General features: G+C 39.3%; 1 protein-coding gene across 1 annotated transcript in view; it reads right to left on the reverse strand.

Annotated features, from left to right (window-relative positions):
- The window catches only part of BLNK (B cell linker), a 110142-nt gene that overhangs the window by 57157 nt on the left and 31253 nt on the right, over positions 1 to 21732 (reverse strand). Inside the window, exon 3 of the mRNA XM_074158932.1 lies at positions 14533 to 14579. Coding sequence (XP_074015033.1) covers positions 14533 to 14579 — 47 coding nt within the window. The remainder of the gene's footprint in view (positions 1 to 14532; positions 14580 to 21732) is intronic.

The raw sequence follows: 21732 nt of genomic DNA on the forward strand, positions 1-21732 counted from the left end.
AATATGTTTCTGTCCCTGCTGACAGAATTGCTGCATGTACTCACGCTGACAAAAGGCTGCACAAAGTTTTCAAATTTCAAAACGAAAGGGATATCTTAAAATGAAGTTATTTTTGTATAACACTGATACTGTTTAAACATATCATGATGCCTTCAGTACCTGGAAAAAGCTGAAAAAACAATAAATTTTAAACCAGTTCTTTCCTGCACTGACCTTTAATATATACAGCCAAGGGAAATGGCCAGTGCATCTTTTCTCTGGTACAGTTTGGTAAGCTGAGCTGCTTCACTGGCCCCAATAATTGCTGTCTGAGCATTTTCCTGTTCCTGCTTAGGAACAAGAAAAATACTTTTGTCTGTAGTCTTTTCTGTTTTCATGTGTTTCCATCTTCTTCAGACTGCTCTCTTCTGTTTCTTGGGTAACTGGAGTTGCCTAACACTATGTTCTGGGAACAGAAATGTCACCAGACAGAAAAAGTTCCGAATGTCCTTCTCACCTAAAAGTATGGTGGATTTGAAATACCACCTTCAAAAAAAGACAGTGAAGTGATCAAGGAGATAGGGAACTTTCTAAAGAAAGAAATTATCTTATTAATTTAAAAAGTAGCAAACTACTATTTGAAATAGTAAGATAACATTTTATGACCAAAGGTGCTATATGGCTGTGAAATGAGATAGAGTTTCATGGAATACTCTCTTCTGTGGAGAAAAATTGCTCAGACTTGTAACTATAGCCATGAAATTTTTCTGTTGTCTAAACTGAAAATTTTGTGAATTGTTGCAAATATTATGTTTACACAGTTGGTAACCTTAATTGCATTAAGACTACAAAACTATAGCAGATCAATAGGAGTGTCACACTATATCAGTGGGTTATTGTTTTTTATGTATCCTAATCTGAAGCATTTATTGCTGTAGTACAGGATTTAAAAGAGTTATTTCAGAAGTTTGTGGTCATTAAGAGCCTGCATCTTTCTACTCTCAGAGTATATTGGGAGAAGAAAAAATATCTACATTTAGTAGCAAACACGGGGTTTCAGAGTAACTGTTTCTACCTTTTTGGTCATTCTTCAGATTTAAAATATAAAGGGAACTTGGAGAGAAGTGAAAGAAGAAAGAAAATTTGATAGAAGTCTACATGTAAAGAAACACATACATGTAAATTTGAATATTCATTGTATTGCAGTAGCATATGGTAGTCTTATTCATAAACGATTATACCTTTTAATTATATGTTGTTTTAATAGGGAACGAGAAGAAGTTTACTGGCTTGAGGAAATTAAAATCTAAAGTATTTTGGGATTAAAGAAAGTTTCTGACTGGTAGCTTAGAAATAATATACATAAATGATAGTCTTATGAGATTTTTTGCTTCGGGACAAACGTGGATTTTACCAACATCTACAGGATGGACTTGGGTACTTAAGCCTTTTCCACATCTGCCTGGCATTATGTTATACATTTGAAATTGTCCTGTTTGTTATTGCCACAATAATTTTGAGTCAGGAGTATGTATGTTTATAAACAGACTGATGAGTGACAACTAGATTTTTAATTTGAAACTGTTGACAAGGTATATATTATTTGTATAGCTTTTGCTGTAAAATGTTCCTGTGAGTTAGCAAACAGGAAGACAACGGTGATACCACAGTCTTCCAGGGAGAAATTACTGGTTTTTAAGGTATCTCTTCCTTAAGGTTGTGATTTCTTTCGAGCTTAAGCCTTCTTCAAGGTTGGTTAACTTTGATCATTCTGTTCACAGGAGAATTTTCCCTTTTATGAAAAAGGCTCATACTTTTTTTTTAAAAAAAATTATAATGAGTTTTTAAAGGAATTATACATTTCTATTACTGTTCTTATTCCTCGTGGAACTGATACCACCAGTGCTTTCCTGAATCAAAGTTCAAGGTGTAAATGTATTTGTTTCAGCGTGGTCCATGGGGGTGTTGTACCAGCTCAGGCAGTGATGTGCTGCTCACACACGTGCATGGAGGCACTCGCCTGTGCCCATTTGCCTCCTTCTTATCGTCTTCCTCAGGCACCTGGTGCTGGTAAACGTCACATGAATTAGACCTTTGATCTGATGTGGGATTGCTTTACTTTAAATATAAGTCAGTCAGTACTCAAGCGTACTATAGTAGAAAGAAATGCCGTAATAAAGGAGCAAAGTTTTGAGCTTGATATAGAATACATCCTAAGACTGCCCAGGTATCTGCTGGAGCTGCGCCATGAGGCTGTGTTTCAAAATGTTCCTGGTGCATTGGTTGTAAATGAATAACACTTCAGATCTATACAGAAAGTGGATTTTCCCCAGAAACTGGTGTTCCATCCTGTGGACTCTGCAAAGTACACAGTAGGTATAGACATATACTGATATGTGGGTTTTGACCTAGGCTGGTTCTGGAGCATTTAGGTCTTTAATCCTGAAGAATTTATTCCCATTATTCATTGTGGTTAACAGAGGATCTGATACTATATCATCTTCCTTGATGATGGTAGAGAAGTATTGCTAGAAAGACATCATCTGTAAGGGCTCTGCTCTGTGATCTGAAATTAGCTACATCTGTTATTTTTCAGGGTTTTTTTGAGTCACGTTTTTCTTTAAAAAAAACCAAAACTAAAAAACATTAAAGTACCAATGTGATGGAGGTATATCATTCATGTTTAGTACTGCTTTTGTTAAAAGCGGAAAGAGTTCAAATTTTGGTTTTATCTGTAATTTTAAATAAATCCCTGGAAAGGGATTAGTGAGTAGAGAATTACCTGTAAGACTGCACATGGACTTGTACTTCTGTTTCTTTAAAAAGACCAAATAATGACAGGAAATATTTGACTTTGCAGTTCTTTTCAGAGTATATTTAAATCTATGTGTGGACAAAACCCATCTAGTTATGAATAATTTCTCAAACATTATTTGTACCAGTAATCTAAAAGGAATATAGCTGATAGCTCATGCTGACATTTCAAGCAAAACAAACAGTCCTTTTACTTCTATGATCGTGAATTGTATTATCTAGTCATTAAAGGAACAGCATGGATATGCCTTATATTCCCTTGTATTTCTTCAGAATATTATTGCTTGAAGTCAGAGGAATGAGATAAAGAAGATATATACTGATAAAGGAAATTAATTCTATCAGCCAGATCAGGGATTTAGAAAAGGATCTGATTACTTTTATGATATGTGTAGTAAGGCAAATTAACTGAAACGGCAAAGTATTTTTAGGTTATTGTCTGTATTCTGAGAGCTTTGTGAAATAATAAAAAGCCATGAAACTGGCCAGTGAGGAACTAAATAGGAGAAATGACAGAGTTGTGGTAGCAGGTGTCTGGGGAAACTGAAGCGCCAGAATTGTGAAGAAGAAACTGAGACTTAATGCTCTGTCAAGGATATCATTGGAGAGTACCTAAAATGTGCAATGGCAGTCAGTGGAGGAGAATGGAAGACAGCAAAGCTAGTATAAGGACTGTAAAATACATAAAATTTCTTTTTTTTTTTTTCCCCCCCCCTCAGGACTCTTGACTATTAGGAACAGAAGGAGATTGTCAGACTTTGAAAAATCAGGCATGGCTTGCAGAAGAATAAAATAAAATATTTTTTAAAACAAATCAGGCAATACTGTTCCATTATAATTTTTAACAGCATTCTCAGCCCAGACCAAAACAGCTTTGGGCAAGAGGCTGAATTGCCTCCCTACTCTGCAGAATTTCCCTTCATCCCTCTGCCTTCCAGAAGGTTGATAAAATAACCCATGCGAGGTGCTCTGGGTGGTCCTACCCTGTACCGCGCTGCAGGGAAGCTGCAGTTATCCTGCTCTGAGTGTGGCCAGAGATTGGCCGGAGCCTGGCCTGAAAACACTTTGCCTCTTCAAGAATTCAGAGCATATCTGAATTTTACTTCTAAGAATTGCAAACAAACATGAAGATTCTAAAGTCAAAGTGTGTTTACACTGTGCGGTGGAGCACGGTGTCAGAGCTGGTGACAACTGAGCAGTATCTGGAACAAGACCTAACAGAGCTGCAGCTCGAGACGCGGCATTTCAGCCCGGAGGCAGCAGGCAGTCGTGCAGTCCCCCTGCTTCTGGCAGCTGAGCAGCTCCTGTGCCTGGTGCTCAGTCCCTAGGCTGCACCCAACCCAACATATGGATGCTCTGAAGCACTGAAAAATGAGAGAAAGCTAGCATGTAGGTTGCCTGTGATTCTTCTTAATTTCATAAATACATGCATTATTATACTGCCTGTATTTAGGTGGTTACAGATGATCTATCCAGAGTGGCTCTCTGGTGCTCTGAATCGTGTGTTGATGGGTGTTAATACCACCCGTCATGTAGATACACACAAGTACCATCACAGAATCATAGAATTGTTCAGGTTGGAAAAGACCCTTGGGATCATTGAGTCCAGTCATCAACCCTACTCTACAAAGTTCTCCCCTACACCATATCCCCCAACACCTGATCTAAATGACTCTGAAACACATTCAGGGATGGTGTCTCAACCACCTCCCTGGGCAGCCTATTCCACTGTCTGACCACTCTTTCTGTGAAGAACTTTTTTCTAATGTCCAGTCATGCCAGTGTCTGTGGTGCTACTAGGGTAGCTCTACATTCCTCACATTGGCATTGCTCTTGGAAAGGGAGTTTATGAGAAGGTGCTAGTAAAGAGGTATTTATTTGCATGCTGAATGCAAATCTCTACTTTTGTTTGGGGCAAATCTCATATATATTTTTGGCAAATACATTAAAGCTGTGGGTTGCCACCTGTACCTATGCAGGCTGTTGGGTTTCAGGTCTTGAACTCTGTTGCACGACGGGCTGCTGTGGCATTCCTGCCAACTGCACTTCATCTTTTGCCGGGCCAGCTGGGCAGAGCAGCCTCTCCTAAAGCTGTTTCAAGAGAATGGTTGCTGCAGCACCAACTGACTGGCTCACAGCTGCAACAGGTCTCTCTTGCGGCAGTCCCTTGACTTCTCCTTCCAACTCATCTTCTGACTTCGCTACCCTGCTTGTCTAGCTGACCCCATTTCTAAGCACTGCATTTCATGGCTTACTAACTTATCTCAGCCATTTGCCTCTTTTCTTCTCATTTCTGAATTCAAGAAATTTGCCGGCAGTGTGCCCAGGTGGCCAAGAAAGCCAACGGCATCCTGGCTTGTATTAGAAATAGCGTGACCAGCAGAAGTAGGGAGGTGATTCTGCCCCTGTACTCAGCGCTGGTGAGGCCACACCTGGAGTATTGTGTCCAGTTTTGGGCACCTCAATCCAAGAGAGATATCGAGGTGCTGGAGCGGGTGCAGAGGAGGGCAACGAAGCTGGGGAAGGGCTTGGAGAATAAATCCTATGAAGAGCGGTTGAAGGAGCTGGGACTGTTTAGTTTGAGGAAGAGGAGGCTGAGGGGAGACCTCATCACTCTCTACAACTACTTGAAAGGACACTGTAGAGAGGTTGGTGCTGGTCTCTTCTCACAGGTAATTAATGACAGAACGAGAGGGAACGGCTTCAAACTCCAACAGGGTAGGTTTAGACTGGACATTAGGAAAGAATTTTTCACAGAACGAGTGGTCGGGCATTGGAACAGGCTACCCAGGGAGGGGGTTGAGTCACCATCCCTGGATGTGTTTAAGAGCCGTTTAGATGTGGTGCTGGGGGATATGGTATAGGGGAGAACTTTGTAGTGTAGGGTAGATGGTTGGACTCGATGATCCCAAGGGTCTCTTCCAACCTAGACGATTCTATGATTCTATGATTCTATTCTATGAAAGTTTGAATGAAGGGTTTAACGCTTTCCTTCTTTATCTTAGAAATATGGCATAGACCACCTGCCATCACAGCACAAACGTATGAACCTCTGAATGAAGCTCTGCATGCTTATACAAAAGCAAGAAGAGGTTATATTTTCACTTGTTTTCACAGAGGCTGGTCTAAAGCAAGAAGAATGAGATGTACATGTGTGTTGATAACATGCTGTAAATTAAATATTGTATTTCTTTCAAAAATTGAGAGGACTGCAGTTTGGAGCCTTGGAGCAAAATGAGTCAAGACATTTGCTCTGTGTTCTGCTCAGTGTGTACTTCAGCTGGGGCACATGGACAATTTTGCTAAAATGAGATTATAAATTAATAGTCCTTCACACTTCATTGCTTGAATGAGCCAGAAGTTATTTTCTTCTGAGTTTTGAGTCCCAGGTGCAGCACTTTCTGACTACCAAATATGAATTTCTAAAAGGGAAGAAAGACTAGTGAATCGAAACTACAACAACCTCTTCTCTGTGGTCTGAGTACAGCCATGTAATAGAGAAAAGGAAAGCACATCAACTGCCAGGGTGGAGGAAAAAGTTCCTGTTCCTGGGCAACAGCTTCCATTTCTGGTCCTGCTTCTGGCTTTGCGTGCAAACACGAACAGGTCATTTGGGTCTTTGTCTTAAAAAGGTGACTTGTTTCTTTGATTTTTGGTACCCAACTTGAGTTGCTCCAGAACTGATATTCTATTGCTATTTAGGGTGGTCCAGAGTACTAACAAAGATAGATGTTTCTACTTTCACTAAAACTTAGTGAGATTAAGCTGAGTGTTACAGGCCTGGCTCTCCCTAGAGCTGGACCAGCATATGCCTTTTTCTCAGAGGCTGATCCACTCTTGATCTTCAAAGAGGGTTAATAGACATCTAGTATCATTTAGCACTAGTCTGTCACACTCTTAGCAAAAAGAACCTATGATTTATGTTGCTTAATGCCCCTAAAAATGAGTATAGTGTTTCCAATATTAAAGAAACACTTCTATAATTATACTGTTAACCTCCCTCCAATGGCATTCCGTAGATGGCTGAGTGTGGTAGGGTACCATGAAAGGTTATTAGGCAAGGTTGACTAATTCAAAAATTTTCTACTTTAGAAGTTGTCCTGAACAGGCTGCAGAACAGAGAGTAATGGAAAATCATGGGGCTGAAGAAGAGAAGGAGACTCTGGGGACAGTTCTAAGCTTGTACTGATTTATATATTATCTATGCAGACATAAGCCAGCAAAGCCTGCAACCTCTGTGACTCACTCTCTATTTTCCTAACTGGGATAGCGAGATAAAATGTGCTGTGGAAGATATTCAACTTGAAACTGGTTTCTATCGCAGGCATCAAGACATCTTCATATCCTATCAGTTCTTTGGTGACCTCCAGATAGTATCAACTGGTATTTCAACTATTTAAGAATGGTATTATTTTCAGTAAGAAAGGATGGGAAAAAGGACAAAATTATTTTATTTCATTGGAGTTCCTGGATGCAATTTTCATTAAAATGGAAAAACCCCTCCAGCTCTGACAATATCTGCAACTGTGAGGCATTCCTTATCGTTGCAATAGTGATAATTCAGTCTAACAGTAGTATGTGCATAAAGAAAGCCTTTTGATCTGTGTTCTTCCTGCTCGGCCCAGGGGCAGGAGTATAGTCCCCAGAACCACGAGAACTAAAACATTGCCAAGGTAGTTTTCACTATAACCACAGCTGCAATATAGCATGGAAATAGCATGTAATATCTGAACTGCCACCATTGCCATTTGGAAAGCAGTAAGACCCAGAAAATGTCTGGATATCAGGACTTGATCAGAAAATTTACAAACTTACATCTTTTGTGTATTTTTGTATATTTTCAAGTTTTGAGATAATTGTCTTGCTACTATTTGCAGTATCTTTTTCAAAGACTGGATGCTGTTTTATTCACAATCTCTGGTAAAATCCAGTGATTCTTGCATGCAGGTGTCTGTTTTCTCTCTATAAGCTCTGCCAAATGTGGTTTCTAGCTACATCTTTATTTTTGGTAACAAAGACAGTCTTGTAATCATGGTTATTTCCTATCAACTTTACTTAGTATCTTTATACAACTGCAGTTGAAGAAATTGTTTCATGAGAAAGACCACTAAGTAGGGACTTTTTAGACATTGTGTTTGCTTAAAATACCCTTCATTTGACATCTTAAGAGATGCTGCAAAACAACTAAGGCTGTTGCCCAAGCACTGCATCTCTGAGTTTGTCTTAATTGTGAAGTATAAACAGATGGTGGGCTGATAGGAGGCAAGTCACTCATGGTCTAAAAGCCACACTGCAGAGGACTGAACATGAGGTGATATACATTGCTCTTCAGCTGAACATATTGCTAGCTTGAATGGCTTATATATTGGGTTTGGTTTTCATCCCACCTAGAACACCACTAATGTAATTCCAACTTGCATCTCTGTGTCCAGTTGAGAAGGACAGTTTTTTAGAAAATGTCTTCTGTGTAGTTGCAGTTGTAGGAGAATGTGATGTATAGAAATAGTTTCTCCCTTGTAGAATTTTCTTTATGCATTATTTTCAATCTAAAACACTGCATGAAGTACAAATTCACGGTTTATCTGTGGATCAAATGTTATTGGACTTAAATAGTGAATGGCATATTTTGCCATTGACTATCATAAATTTTTGGCAAATTTAAAAAATATGGCAAAGCTTGGTTAGAAGATTGTATTGTATTTCCATAGTAGTAAGAAAAATGCCCAGTTATAGATTCATAGTGTTGGAATTTCTCTCTCTGTGTTCACCTGAGTAGGTGATACTTTTGACATGGAGCTGAGATGGGGAAGGTGCTATGATTAAACTGTGGTCCCAGGTTCAAATCCATGTGGTCTGTGGTGGTGCCACAAGGTGTTTAACATTGTGATCTTTCCATTCTTTCATTGTTAAGAATTTGGCAACACACTTCAAAAATAATTTCAGAATGCCAGTTTTGCCTGGCTTTAGATCCAGGATAGCACGGTGAGCAGTCTAGTTACAAGAGCAGAAGTGAGCTTCCTAAAGAACTTGGAGCACAATATGCTCCTGAGATGTGAGGGCATCTTTCCTCCTTCTCAAGTAACCTGTGTCATTGCAAAAGTCTCAATTGCTCATGGCAGGATGGAAGAGAAACTGCTGTAATGCAAGTGCCCGTTGCCCCCTTTCTGCTGTAGGAGTGTAGTATTCTCTACTGCTGTAAGAGGAGGCAAGATGGTGTTGCTCTGCTGAGCAAGTATTTCCTAGATCTTCCTGTGAACAGGAGAATATCCAGAATTAATTCTAATCAGCAGGCAATGGCTGCCTCTGTAAATATTTGATACCTGAATAGACTTTTGTCATAGCCTTTCTATGCTAAAAATGAGTAAAACATAAAAATGTGATTTAACGTCAAATTCAGATACTTTTTTATTTCTTTGGAGCATATATAGCTACCAAGGAAGTGTCCCATAGTATGTGTCTGTGGCACTAGAGTGGTTATGTACTGGAAACCTCTTTTAGGTGTAATTTTTGTTGGGAGGTCACTGTATGACGAGGTATCTTATGAATTTGCAGCCCTGGCCTTTTCCAGTTTTGGGAATAAGTGGAGATTTTTCAAGCGGCATTTAAGCTACATCAAAAATGAAGGAATGCAAGGAGCTAAATCTACATATTTAGATATAAAACATTCAACCTGGGTCAGTGCTGGTATTTCAAGGATATAGGGTAATTAAAAATCCATTATGGTATATCTTAAGGAGAGGGGAAAAGCTTTACTGCTTGCTGAGTACTGGGATAGAAGTCATCTACCCCCTTTGCTTTTTCAGCTTGGAGCTTTCTCTGCAGTAAGAAAAGTCCAAATGCAGATTGTCCCAAGATTTCTGTACTGCTGCATCTTGTTTAAAAAGACAGCGAAAGCTCTTTGTCTTTATTATTTCTTAGGGAAACAGTCTAATTCTTATAGAAATCTCATTGATTTTTACTAGTACTTTCATTAGGATTTGTCTTTGGTTAGGCAAAGTAATCCACTGAAATAAAAGCACAGGAGCAAGAAATCAAAATACTTCAAAGTGAAACTGAAAGTATCATGTTGCACACCCTACATTTATTAACTAAGAATAAATATAACGATAATGCCTATGTAATCTCCCCTCCAAACAGGATTAGAAAATTCTCTACATGTGAAATTTGAATGTCATTGTCGTCTGTTAGAAGTCTACTATTTTATTTCTTGACTTCTCTTTTATTCCTAATTTTAACTATTGTCTTAATGTTATTGGCTTCAATTTTCTTGTCTTTTTAATGAGAGGTAAAAATGTAATAGAAGAAAATGCGTTATGCATGCAAGTGTTTGACACAATGATTCTCTCTAGACCATGAGTTAAAATGCACAGAAGCGTCTGATTGAACTGTTGAGAAAAGATGGGTGTAAATCTCTGTCAAGAGCAGACTAGAATTAATTTTGCCAGCAGAGGCCTGTTTTCTCTTTGCACCATCATCCTCTTTTGTTGCCTGCAAGCCTGGGGTGGCCGCTGGCAGCACAGAGCTCTGGCAGCTGCAGCTGCGCAGTATTGGCCACTGCTTGGCCAGTAACCTCCACAATATTCGCATGTCCCCAGTGCATGTAACTCCTGCGGCCCTGTGGCGTCACAGCTGGTGAGTGGGACCTCGGGAAGCAAGGTACGGCTTTCACCTGCAGTGCAGTTGTACAGTTTTCCTTCTATATTAAGTAAAGACATCACAATTCCTGATGCTTTTCCGATATAGCACCCCTGTGAGATAGGGAAATACTACTATTTCCACACGGCAGGTGGGAAAGGAAGAAGGGAATGCTAAAATAATTTAGCTCAGTTGACTCAGGCTGAGCAAGGTCTCAAATCCACATTTATGAAATCCAGGTTTACTGGACACCATCGCTCCAAAAGATTTTGTCTTACAAACTCTCTCCCAACCCAGCTACGAAGGGGCTGAGGGGATCCAGGCCTTTGCAGCTGGTGTATAGAGAACTTGTCCGTGGATTTAAATACGGGTAGCTGTGAAGAAGCTGAAAGGTGAATTTTCCATATTAGGTGTTTACCTTCGTTACTGAAGAAATAAAAGAAAAAATGTGAGCGGAGGGGGGAGGATGAAAAAGGAGCTAATGTGTACTGTTTCTAGTTCTTGCAGTTTGAATGATGCAAGTGCAGACATTTTAAATGCAAGATCTCAGCATTACAAAGGTACTTTCCTGACACGTAACATCTCTTATAATTGAGAATTTATGCATATGTCTCAGGAAAAGATACCTCCTTTGCTGGGAAGGCAAGGATGAAAAATTTCAGTCTGGAGTTATTAAAAAATATTAACACATGAATAAAAAAAAAGAGATGTTAGAAACTTATCTAGAAAGCAATCTTAATTACAGAACACTTACTTGATTTATGAATAGCAATTTTTTTCTGCACCTACTATAAAATACTGGTAAAATAAACTAGTAACATTTTTCACAGCAGTGAGAATTGGTAGATGTTTATTTCAAGAAAAGATTAAATGCTGCCCACACCATAATTAAACAAAGTTTGTAATTATGTGTTTCTTATTACCAGGATCTTCCATAACTGCATGTTGCTATATATAAATGGTAAACTCAAGACTTGACATCTCATACCTGATTTGCAGGTGAAGATTTCTCATTTACTGAGCAATTGGACACAGCCAGAACAGGCTTCTGCATTTGAACATGTGATAGAGAGCACTGTTTTTTGTGATGAAAAAATCCAGTCCTGATTTTGGAAGACAGTCCCCAGAACCGATGAGTTGCGAGCAAAATTTATTCTGAGTTTGATTTGGAATGAATTTCTAATCACATTAGCTGTAAAGAAGGCCTTTTAATTTCACAGTCCCTGGGAAAGTGAAACTTGAGTAAGCTGAAATTATTGTGAAACAACTTCTGCATAAGCATCTGGTACTGTAAGTCTTGGACTAGTGACTGAGCTGTAATTACATATCTTTCTCAAGATGTGGTTCCAAATTATGGATGTTTGTAAGTGAGTTATAGCTTATATGCCAGTTTTGCTGAATACAGTTATAAATACCAATCTTATTTACACTACTTATTAAAATGTTAAGTAAAGACAGCATGACAGCACGTTTGGAAAGCACTTAAGTTCCAGTATTGTGAAATACCTGCACCCTCTTAAAAAGTGCTCCCGGATGCAGTGTGATGTTCTATATAGCGTTCTTCCTGGCATAAATTTTAACACTGCATACATAAGCCCATGACCCATCCCACTCATCCCCAGTGGGATGTTAGAGGTTTCTCCAATGGGAAGTGTCTGGAAAATGCTGTTGTACTGCCATTCTTGAGAGGAAACTCGTGTAGTGTTTTGGGTGACCCCAGGTTTTCAGGGAGAGGGTGTATCAGGTGAGTCTGCTGTGTGGAGTGAAAAACAGAATGGTGCTTCTGCAGGAGGAAGGGCTTTAAGCAAAGCTCAAGATTTCAGCATGATGTCACAACTGTTGTAAACAAACAAACCTGTGAGAGCAGATTATTGCACAACCCTGGCAGCCAGAGAGGGTTTGGACTAGTGCCTCCGTACTCTGCTCTCCCACGTCTGAAAGCCGCACCTCTCTTCTGTTAGTGTTTTGGGAAGTGGGGAAGGAATCTTTCATTATTGCATTTCACGCTCAGGATAGGACACTAGTACAGATTGCACCTTGATAATTTCACCTCTCTATTCAGTAGCTGCTCAGAAGCCATCTAGGTGGACCTGTGGCATTAAGTGTGGATGAGAACATCAGGATGTCATTAGGCTGTCAAAGCCAATGCTAATTGAAATAGCAGAATATAATAAGAATCTTCATGAAAAGTGTAGTACAAAAAAAGTTTATTTCAGAGTATCAAAACGATTACTATGATAAACTCTTCCCTTTTCTTTTTTGTACCTGTTACCTTTTTCCCCTTAGAGAGCAGGTAGAGTATTGAGTAGAGGGAAAAGAGCCTTCCGTTGAGTTGCAGAGGTATTTGGTGCAGAAGGCAGGGAAGTGTACCCGTGCATGGCTGCAGATTGCTCTTGGTACAGCTGTGACGGGATTTCCTAGCAGAATGTAGAATAACTGTGTGGTTTAGTTCACAGAGCATTTATAGCTTTCTAGACTCAAAATCTTTCTTACAGAAAAGAAAAACACCAAGTGTTTTTCTTGGGAATGGTAATGGGAAAGGCAAAGCGCTTTTGATGGTGGCGTGTCAGGGGACCTAGCTTCTGTCTAATGCGGCCCCATGAAGACACTTTCATAACAGGCAGAGACCTGAAGCACTGGCTACTGCCAGGAGAAATGCAAAATTTTGCTCTCACCTTGTCTGGTGATTAGTATTTTGCTGTTCATCTGTCCTTAGCGTTTTGATCCATTGGGCATTACTTGCTGTATGAACAGGCTTGAACAGGCCTGTTATCTAGCTTAGGTTATCTAGCTTAGGTTATCTAGCTTAGGAAATGTAGACCTTTCCTAATTAAAACATGCAAACTGTTAGAGTGCTAGAAACTCAGGTAATTTTTGCAATAGCAAGCAGTAAGATCTAAGAGCAACACCCTTTAGAGTGAAACTTGGTGCTAGGGACGTGACATCCTCACTGTGCACTTCAGGAGTTTTATTACTTTTGTCTTGATCTAGTCTGACTTTTGTTTTATACTTGACAACAGAATTCATATTACAAAACACTTTTGTTATTCCAATATACGGTTTCAGAATCCAAAGCTGGAACAACCACATCAGTAGAAGTGCAACTCTTGGCCTCAGTTCAGTTGATTTCCGTTTACCCCAATATTGTAGCAGATGAGATTCATGTATATCACAGAAACAGAAACTTTGTATTTATGCTCTTTACATTTTCTCTTAAAATGTTGTCCCGTTAGACTTAATTACTTTGCAATAAAGTACTTTTATATTTTCCTCACTAATCTAATTAATTATCAAAACAAACCCAGAAGAATATTAACTTATGCTCTCATCAAATTCTTATCAATAGGAGTAGGATTTTAATGGGTAAAAATGCCCCAAGCTCCTCCAGTTTCTTACCAATAGAGTGGGATTTGAAAAACAATTCTAGTTTTGTAAATAGTTACAAGGAAAAATAACAACCACTAGGTGAGGTAGAGCAACTCACTCCATATTAAAATGAACTCTTTTTCGTTTCATTGGCTCATAGAGAAAACTCCTTAATATTATTTCTGTGCAATAATACAAGAGAATTAATATACTTTAACATTAAGGGTATCCTCCGAAATGAACTTGATTTGTTGGAAATTACATGAAGGCATTTCCTAACTGTTTTACCTGTATTTGCTTATTCAGTACTCTAAATTCTATTTAAATTACTTTCAACATAGCACTTTGTTAATCTGATCACTTAAATTGATCCCTAGGCAGCAGATGAACCGATTCTGAAAATTTAGCCTCATACACTATACAAGTAAAGATATTTTGTGTTCTGGAAGAAGTTGACCTTGTACTTTCCTAGTATGAAGGCTGCCCCTGTCCTGAGGAAGAATATCACCCAGCCACTGGTGCAGAAGAGATTTGCTTGCCAGCTGATCTGAAGCACAGTTCTTATAAACTTTCCACGATCCTAATCCTGAGGAAGTTCCACCCACATCAATTAATTCCCTTCATATGAGCAGGAGGTTTCATTCCTCATTTTTCCTTATTTATTAACAGAGAAACTGTCAGAGTACAGCAGAGTATTAGTCGTTTTAATGGGGAAGCAGAAAATAATGAAGAACTTACGGCTGGTGCATTATTTTGAATCGGCTTAGCTCATAATCTGACATGTTCTGAAAAGAGAGAAAACAGGTTTTGTATTTTAGATAAAAATCAATTTAATCAAAACCCATCCATTAAGTGAATTGCATGACATTTTTAATAGTGAACTAAGCAAAGACCTAAAAGATAGTTCTTAGTTTTGTAGCTACATTGGTGTCTGATCTTGGTTAATGCTTAACTTATTATTGGCTGCTGCAACATTTCTGGAAAGCTGGTAGCACACACTACGTTGTTAAACTGGAATTTAACCGGGAATGTGGCAGATTAAATTATGCTAGTTAATGAATCATTCAAAAAGCCATAAGCAAGTCATTTTATATGGTTTCTCTCCAGCTCCACCATGGAATTTCTTTGGGGCTTTTTTCTGAAATCAGCAGATTAGTATAACAATGGCTGAGTGGAAGATTACTTTAACAATGATTGGGAGACTATTAAGTCCCAGTTTGGTCTGTTGTTGCACTAGACTTCTGTGTGACTCCTTAACCCATGAAAAATTGGGGATGAAAAAGAAATAGAATATTTAGTGTGCCACTTTGGCACATACAGTGCCCATTCATAGTGCTGCTAATTCAGGTACTGGAAACAGTTTAGCCGAATCATTTCAATAGTTGGTGTAGCTCCGTGTACCTTTCACCTCAACATGCCCCAGTCCATGCACCACACCAAAGCAGCAGAAGTACTTTTGATGTTCAAGCTAGTTTGCAGCTTGCAGCTGAACTTCTTAAATCAGAGTTTTAAACTAGTCTAAATTAAACTTTTTTTTATCTATGGATTTTCCTGTAGTGCAAATTTTCCAGTAAAATCTCTGGATTGTACCTGGACCAAGCATGTGATTGCATGTTTTCAGTCCAGCAACCTGCTAATGCTAAAATGCCCTATTGCTCCGCATGGACTTCAACGGGGAACAGGTCAGGCTGAAAACATGTCCATTTAGTAATGCAATTCTAACCCTCCTTCTATTTTTGTGTCAAGAAAAGGAAAGTAATTGGCTTCTTTCCTGAGACTTCCAAGTCTCAGGCGCCCATGTAATGGATGCGAAATCTCTGAAACGGCTACTTTCCAGTGACTTCAGTGATGCTGAATTAATTGTAATATGATTGATGTTTGCCCAGCTCTATCTGGTTTTCTGAGTAACTTCCCCAGCCATCCGTCCCATTCCAAACTGGTTTGCTTTTTGTCTCACTATCTCATCAGCATGATGGATGAGTTTGTATCGAGCATACAAAATGAGACGCTAATAGCAAGCGTATGACACAAGGAGAACAAGTGGAGAACATGTAAGATCTCAGAGAATACGTATTTTCTGAGTCCATATTTAAATTCAAGTAAATGCTTGCATTTCTTTGATATATTTGTTGTGAAAACATGCTATTTCAGACACTAGAAAACCCCCTACATTTAATACTTAGCCTGTAATTATACTGTAACAAAAAGCAGCTGCTTATCTACACGTAGTGCGCATGGCAGTCAGTAGATGATCTAGTGGGTCTAGAAACGACCAAATTCCTGAGGAAAAGTAAAACTCTATTGAGCTGTCTGGTTGACATACAGGCCCATCTGGGCTCCTTCAGACGTTGTCAGCTGTAGTAGTGGCTCACCAATTGCCTCTGCAGATCAACGACCAGCAATGCTAGGGCCGTTTCCTCCCTGTTACTGCACCTTCTAAATAAGAGGAGGAAGCAGCTATGCTTTTTGTTGTAAGGATTCGATTCTCCTTCACTCCCTTTTCTTCTGCAAAATAGAATTTTTAAACCTTTACTTATGTGCATTAAGGTTGCTGAAGTATAATCGCTTGGTGATGGCAGCCAAATAGCTTGTGCAATTCTCCCTGCCCTGCCGAGCTGATGTTCTGCTCCTCTGCTCCCAGCCCCTCTTCTTACCCAGGCGAGGGCTGTGCCTAAGGTCAGATCAAGCACTTTTTGTTAACTAGTAACTGAGCTAACAATTGAGCTAGTAATTGAATAATTAACTGGTAGAGGAAGAAGCTATGGATCCAAGCACTTTTTATACTGATGCATGTTTTATATAAAAAGTTTTAATTTGATTCCTTATTTTTTTCCCCTGTGAGATAGCCTTCAATAAGGGGATTAAGCTATAAGCCTCCCTGAAGTTTGAGGAGATTGGCATCTATAAATCCAGCCGAAAGCTATCTTTTCTTACTTTGTATGTTTTGGTTTTTTTGCAGTACACTGCCCCGTTGATTGAAACTAAGAGCTACTGCTGCATTTTAGCAATAAAATTCTGGTCTTAGGAAAGAGTACAAAAATACCTTGAAAACTCAACATTTTTGAAATTACGTGGTACCTTCTGTAAGATGACTAATTCTTCCAGGTTTTAATTATCCATTGCTCCTGTTGTTGCTTATGACGTACATTGTTAGTGATTCATATTGGCGTGAGTGGAATACTTTGCAAATGAATATATGTGATAGAAACTACTTCAACAACTTCTTTTTCCTGGAGGGATTTGAGCTGCCAACTCTACAATGAGGAACTAAAGGGACAGATGGGAGTGTTTGGGTTTTCTGTATTTACAGTTTCATGTTAGAGCACAATTTAGAAACCATATATAAAATTCTGTTCTCTTCAAACCTGCTGTTGATTTCCTCTTTTCTACTGGCAGCTTCATTCCCCCGGCCCCGGCTTTCTCAGTCGCTCACTCCCATCACTCCATAGCTCCGCGTACCCAAACCTCTGAGGTTGCAAGCCCGGCCGGCCAGCTTCCTTCTGCAGTTGGCACCATGGAAGGGGCAAAATGCTGTGCTGGTGCAAGCGTTCGAGGTGTGTCTCTCACTCCTTTACTTGCAGAGGCACGTCTGGGGTCTCAGCCTGTGCTGCTGTAGCTGCTTGCCAGCAGGGGTGCTGAGGAAGGGGCAGCTTTACATCAAAAGCAAAGAGAAGCTAAATTTCTCTGCATTCTGGAGCTGCAGACCTGTAAGTAGGTTTTATGCCTTTTTGTCTGGAAAAGCTGAGACTGACTCGTGCAGGTGGGCTGTGCAGAGCACACGGGCTGAGCTGGCCCTTCTGAGGCGCCGGGCACGTGCTCCCCAAACGGCTGGCAGGTGCGTGTGGCGTGTGTGCCTCAGCCCCGTGGGACTTAAGGCGCTTTGCAGACTTGGGGACACGCAGGGGATGACTTGTAGGTGGATAAGGGGTCATCAGCATGCAAATGGAGTCCCGGTTGCAGGAAACTGAGTGTGGTAGGAAGGTAAAGGGAATGTGGTTCTTAAATGGGATAAAAAGCCGTACCGCAGCGTGTAGCAGGCATGGCAGCTTCACCTGCCCCGGGGGTAGCACCTCTCTGAGGAAGGCTGCTACGTCGGGGACGCAGCTGTCAGGAGTCACCGGCCTGTGTTGGCCTCCAGATTTGCTTTGGAGATTTTTTGTCATGCCCTCACGGCTCCTAGCTGAGGTTGTGCTAAGGGGTATTTTAATAGAGTTATTGCCTCAAAAAAAGTTTTTAGATGTCTTTGAGGAAGGTTGTTAATACACTTGATTGTACAATACAGTCTTTTCAATTATATTTTGAAGTTCATATAAGCACATCTCTTTCCCCTTTGCTCCTTTTCAGCCCCTCCTCGTAGGTGAGCGCCTGTATGAGAGGGTTATGGCTGCAGGTGCAAATAGAATACGTGACCAGTCCAGGAGAGCTCTGAAGGATCAGCAGGAGTCTGAGGAGGTCAGATTTTGATGTGAATGAGGATGAGGGGATTCCCCTGACTTTGATAAAGAAACATACTGTGTTGGTAGGTAAGCTGTCAGTGTCTGAGCAGTAAAGCTGCATGTAAGATGACAGTCTTGTCATTACCTTAAAATAATGTTGAGTTACATTCTGTAACATTGCCGTTTCTGAGCATGGAACAGATAGAGAGGTTTGCAGTGAAATGAGTTTGTTACTTTTTGTGTGTGTCTTTGTGTATGCATGTATATATATTAAAAATACATTTTATATATAAAATATATAAATATAAAATATATTTTATATATATTTGAATATTATATGGTATAACGAATTTGACTTCCTCTGAATTTTCTTCAGTTTTTTGGGGGGGAATTAAAGACCCAGATTTATTTGATGTAAAGCAATTTCATGTTGTTATGGCAAAGTAAATGCATAATATATTACAAAAGTTCTGTATTCAGAATGATCAACTTCTTTATGTGAAAGCCTGTTTACGGAATCTGTTTGGTATTGACAAAAAGATGTGCAAGAAGCCAGGATTAGGATGAATCTACAGCTACATTTTTATTTCTGAGAGACAGAAATAAAACAGACAGATTTGGAGTGTAAATAAAAATGATTTACATTTAGGCAGTAAACATTTAGAGTAAAAAAAATCTGAAAAATCATAGAATTATAATAATAAATGTTAATGATACCCTCTATTGACTGGCATAGTAGACTATCAGTAATTAGTCAGAGAAGATATGGCATTTTTTAGTAAAAATGTCCTTATGGAATGAGGATATGATCTCAGCGGTCCTTATGGAATACGAGTAAGATCTCAGTGCTGTTCTCTAGAAATACAACCTGAGCTATACACTTCTGCCAGTGATATCTGGCAAAAACTGTCAGCGTTTCAGACTGAGTAAATCATGCAATAAATGCATAGTGGAAATTTTTTAGGGCTTTTTCTTGGAAAAAGGAGAACTGTGCCCCACAGGGGGAGAAAAGCAGAAGAGAAGAAGATAAATAATATGTGGAATCCTTAAAATCAAAGGTCAGTCCAGAAATAATGGGATAATAAAGAAATATGTTTCTATTGTGAATGGAGAATTACTATTTTTAAGGTATTTATCCACTTTAAAGTGTGTAAAACTGACATCTAGTGGTAGCAAGAGTAAAGTGGCTTTATAGTGAAACCAGTTTGTGAGTGCAGACTAACAGGCTGTAACTGTATTACATATTGAAATTGTAATTCCCTGTACTTCAGCCTAATTCAAATTATGATTCTTTGCATTACAGAGCCTTTCCAATTAAATCTTGCTCCTTTTAGTAATATCTCACTCGTGTGAAGCAAGGTGGTGGTGTCTGTTCATCTTTATGAATGCATGGACTCCTGCTAGAGAAGTGTCATCCTGTCTATTCTGATTTTAGTATCTTTGAAGAAAAACCCTTGCTAAAACTCTGTTATGCCTACCCCAATGAGGCTTTAATTTAGCTTTGCCTCCAGTGCTATTATATAAATAATGGATAAATTAATAACAAAGAGGGGAAGAAAGAGCAAAGTTATGCAAAAATAAAACTTAATTATTTTTAAAATTATTTAAAAATATGGCTTAGGGGACCCATATGTATGGTCAAAGGATGCAATTTAAAATGAACATAGGAAAATTTAAAAGCACCATTCAAATGTGTCTTCCAGATAATAAAATGGAAGAGATCAGCAACAGAAGGCTGGGTGAAGACAGAGACAAATCTGAAGGAAGAAGGAAAGGGAATGTGCTTCAGTGAAAAGGTAACTAGAAGTGGGCAAAAATAAGAGAAAAGAAAATAAAATAAAAATTGTAGTTTGTTTTTTCAGGGTTGGCAGTTTGTGGCAAGAATTATCAAACTATATTGGCTGATTTTTCATTGTAAATGTCTATTTTACAGTCTTCTCAGTTCATAATAACTGTTGCAAATCTCTCAGAGGGAAGAAACGTCGGTAGCATAATTCTAGTGAAACATAGCTCCATGCCTTCTCAAGGCCGAGGTGAATCATGCTATGCTCCTGCTGTCATTCCATCTCTGTTACTTTCAAAACATGGCGAATGCTATTTGTTGAACACAAATGTTGATATTCTGCAATGAAACTACTGTCATTTCAGATAGGCAAGCCTAGTGCTTTAACGTGGGAGCAGAGATCAGTAGCAACCCTGTTTGTTGCAGAGCTGCTCCATAAGGACAAGATTAGTTGTGAACAGTTGTGCCAGCCTGAGCCGAGGATGCAGCCATATCTGTCCTGAAGCTGGTAATCCACTGCGGGTGCTTAACAGTTCTAACATACTTTTGACCTTTCAGGTCTGAGTGGGAGCAGTTGCAATGACCGTTGCTATGTGCAGAGTCACTCTGGCTTTGTCTACTCTCACTCACTGGGGCTTCTCCTTAGTGCTTGGACACTGATGCTTTTCCAAAGCGATGAAAGCATAAGGATAAGTCATGCTAGTAGTGCCAGTATTGTTGATATACACGATATCTCACATGATATTTCTACATTTATATTTATTTGTACATGATATTTCACAGCAGCCAACTCTGCATTTGGTTTACATAAGACCTCACATGGTACAAATGAAGTTGTGTTGGTAGCAGTGTTAGTAGCAAGGGAATATATTCAGGAAACACTTGGTGTAAATAGGATTGTTGTGGATGAATTTCTTGGTCCATTGTGGATTTGTCAGCCATCAGGAAGTGTGCTGCTATTTTGTCATCAGGCATGGTTTTAGTTACACAAAACTGCTCATCTAATGTTGTGTTACTAAGAGCTGAGTTCAACATGTTATGGGTGTTTGAGATCATGCTGGAAGGAACAGTAGAGTATTTTACATTTTTTTAGGAGAATCAGGATTACTTTAACACCATTTATGGAGATCCATGTATTGTATTGCTGCTTTACCATTTCAAGCGTAATCCATTTTTAAATGAATGATTTAATTAGTATTAGTATGCATTGAACTAGTATATGGTTTTGCCGGAAATCCAAGGCTGAGGAGTCTATACTGTATACCCTGCCACATTTATTTAACTGTTGAGATGTTAGACACTTGTTTTTTCTTCAAGAGAAAGATATTTTCCTGCAGTAGTAGCTCAGTGAATCCCTCTGGTTTACATTATCTTGAGGAACTGCCTTTTGCATTAATACCTAAAGTGCACATGTTTAAGGTTAACCAGTTTTGCTTTGAAAGAGGTCCAATGAAAGATTAAACTACTTGATCCTTTGTTCTCATATATGCTATGAGTGGGTTGGCCTATGATTTCTTTGTTTATGACCTAGGGTTTCCAGCCCATTCTATACCCCAGGAGCTGCTTGCTCACACCTGGCTGTCCAAGACTTTTTTGAACCTGCCGTGTTCAATCTTATATGCCGAATGAATGGTCCCCTCCCTGAAATCTGGCTGCAGAATTGACCTTGGTCTAAGACATTTATGTTGATCTGCAACATAAATCTGTCATTTTAGCACA

The sequence above is a fragment of the Numenius arquata genome, chromosome 15 (assembly GCF_964106895.1).
Source record: "Numenius arquata chromosome 15, bNumArq3.hap1.1, whole genome shotgun sequence".
Classification (NCBI taxonomy): domain Eukaryota; kingdom Metazoa; phylum Chordata; class Aves; order Charadriiformes; family Scolopacidae; genus Numenius; species Numenius arquata.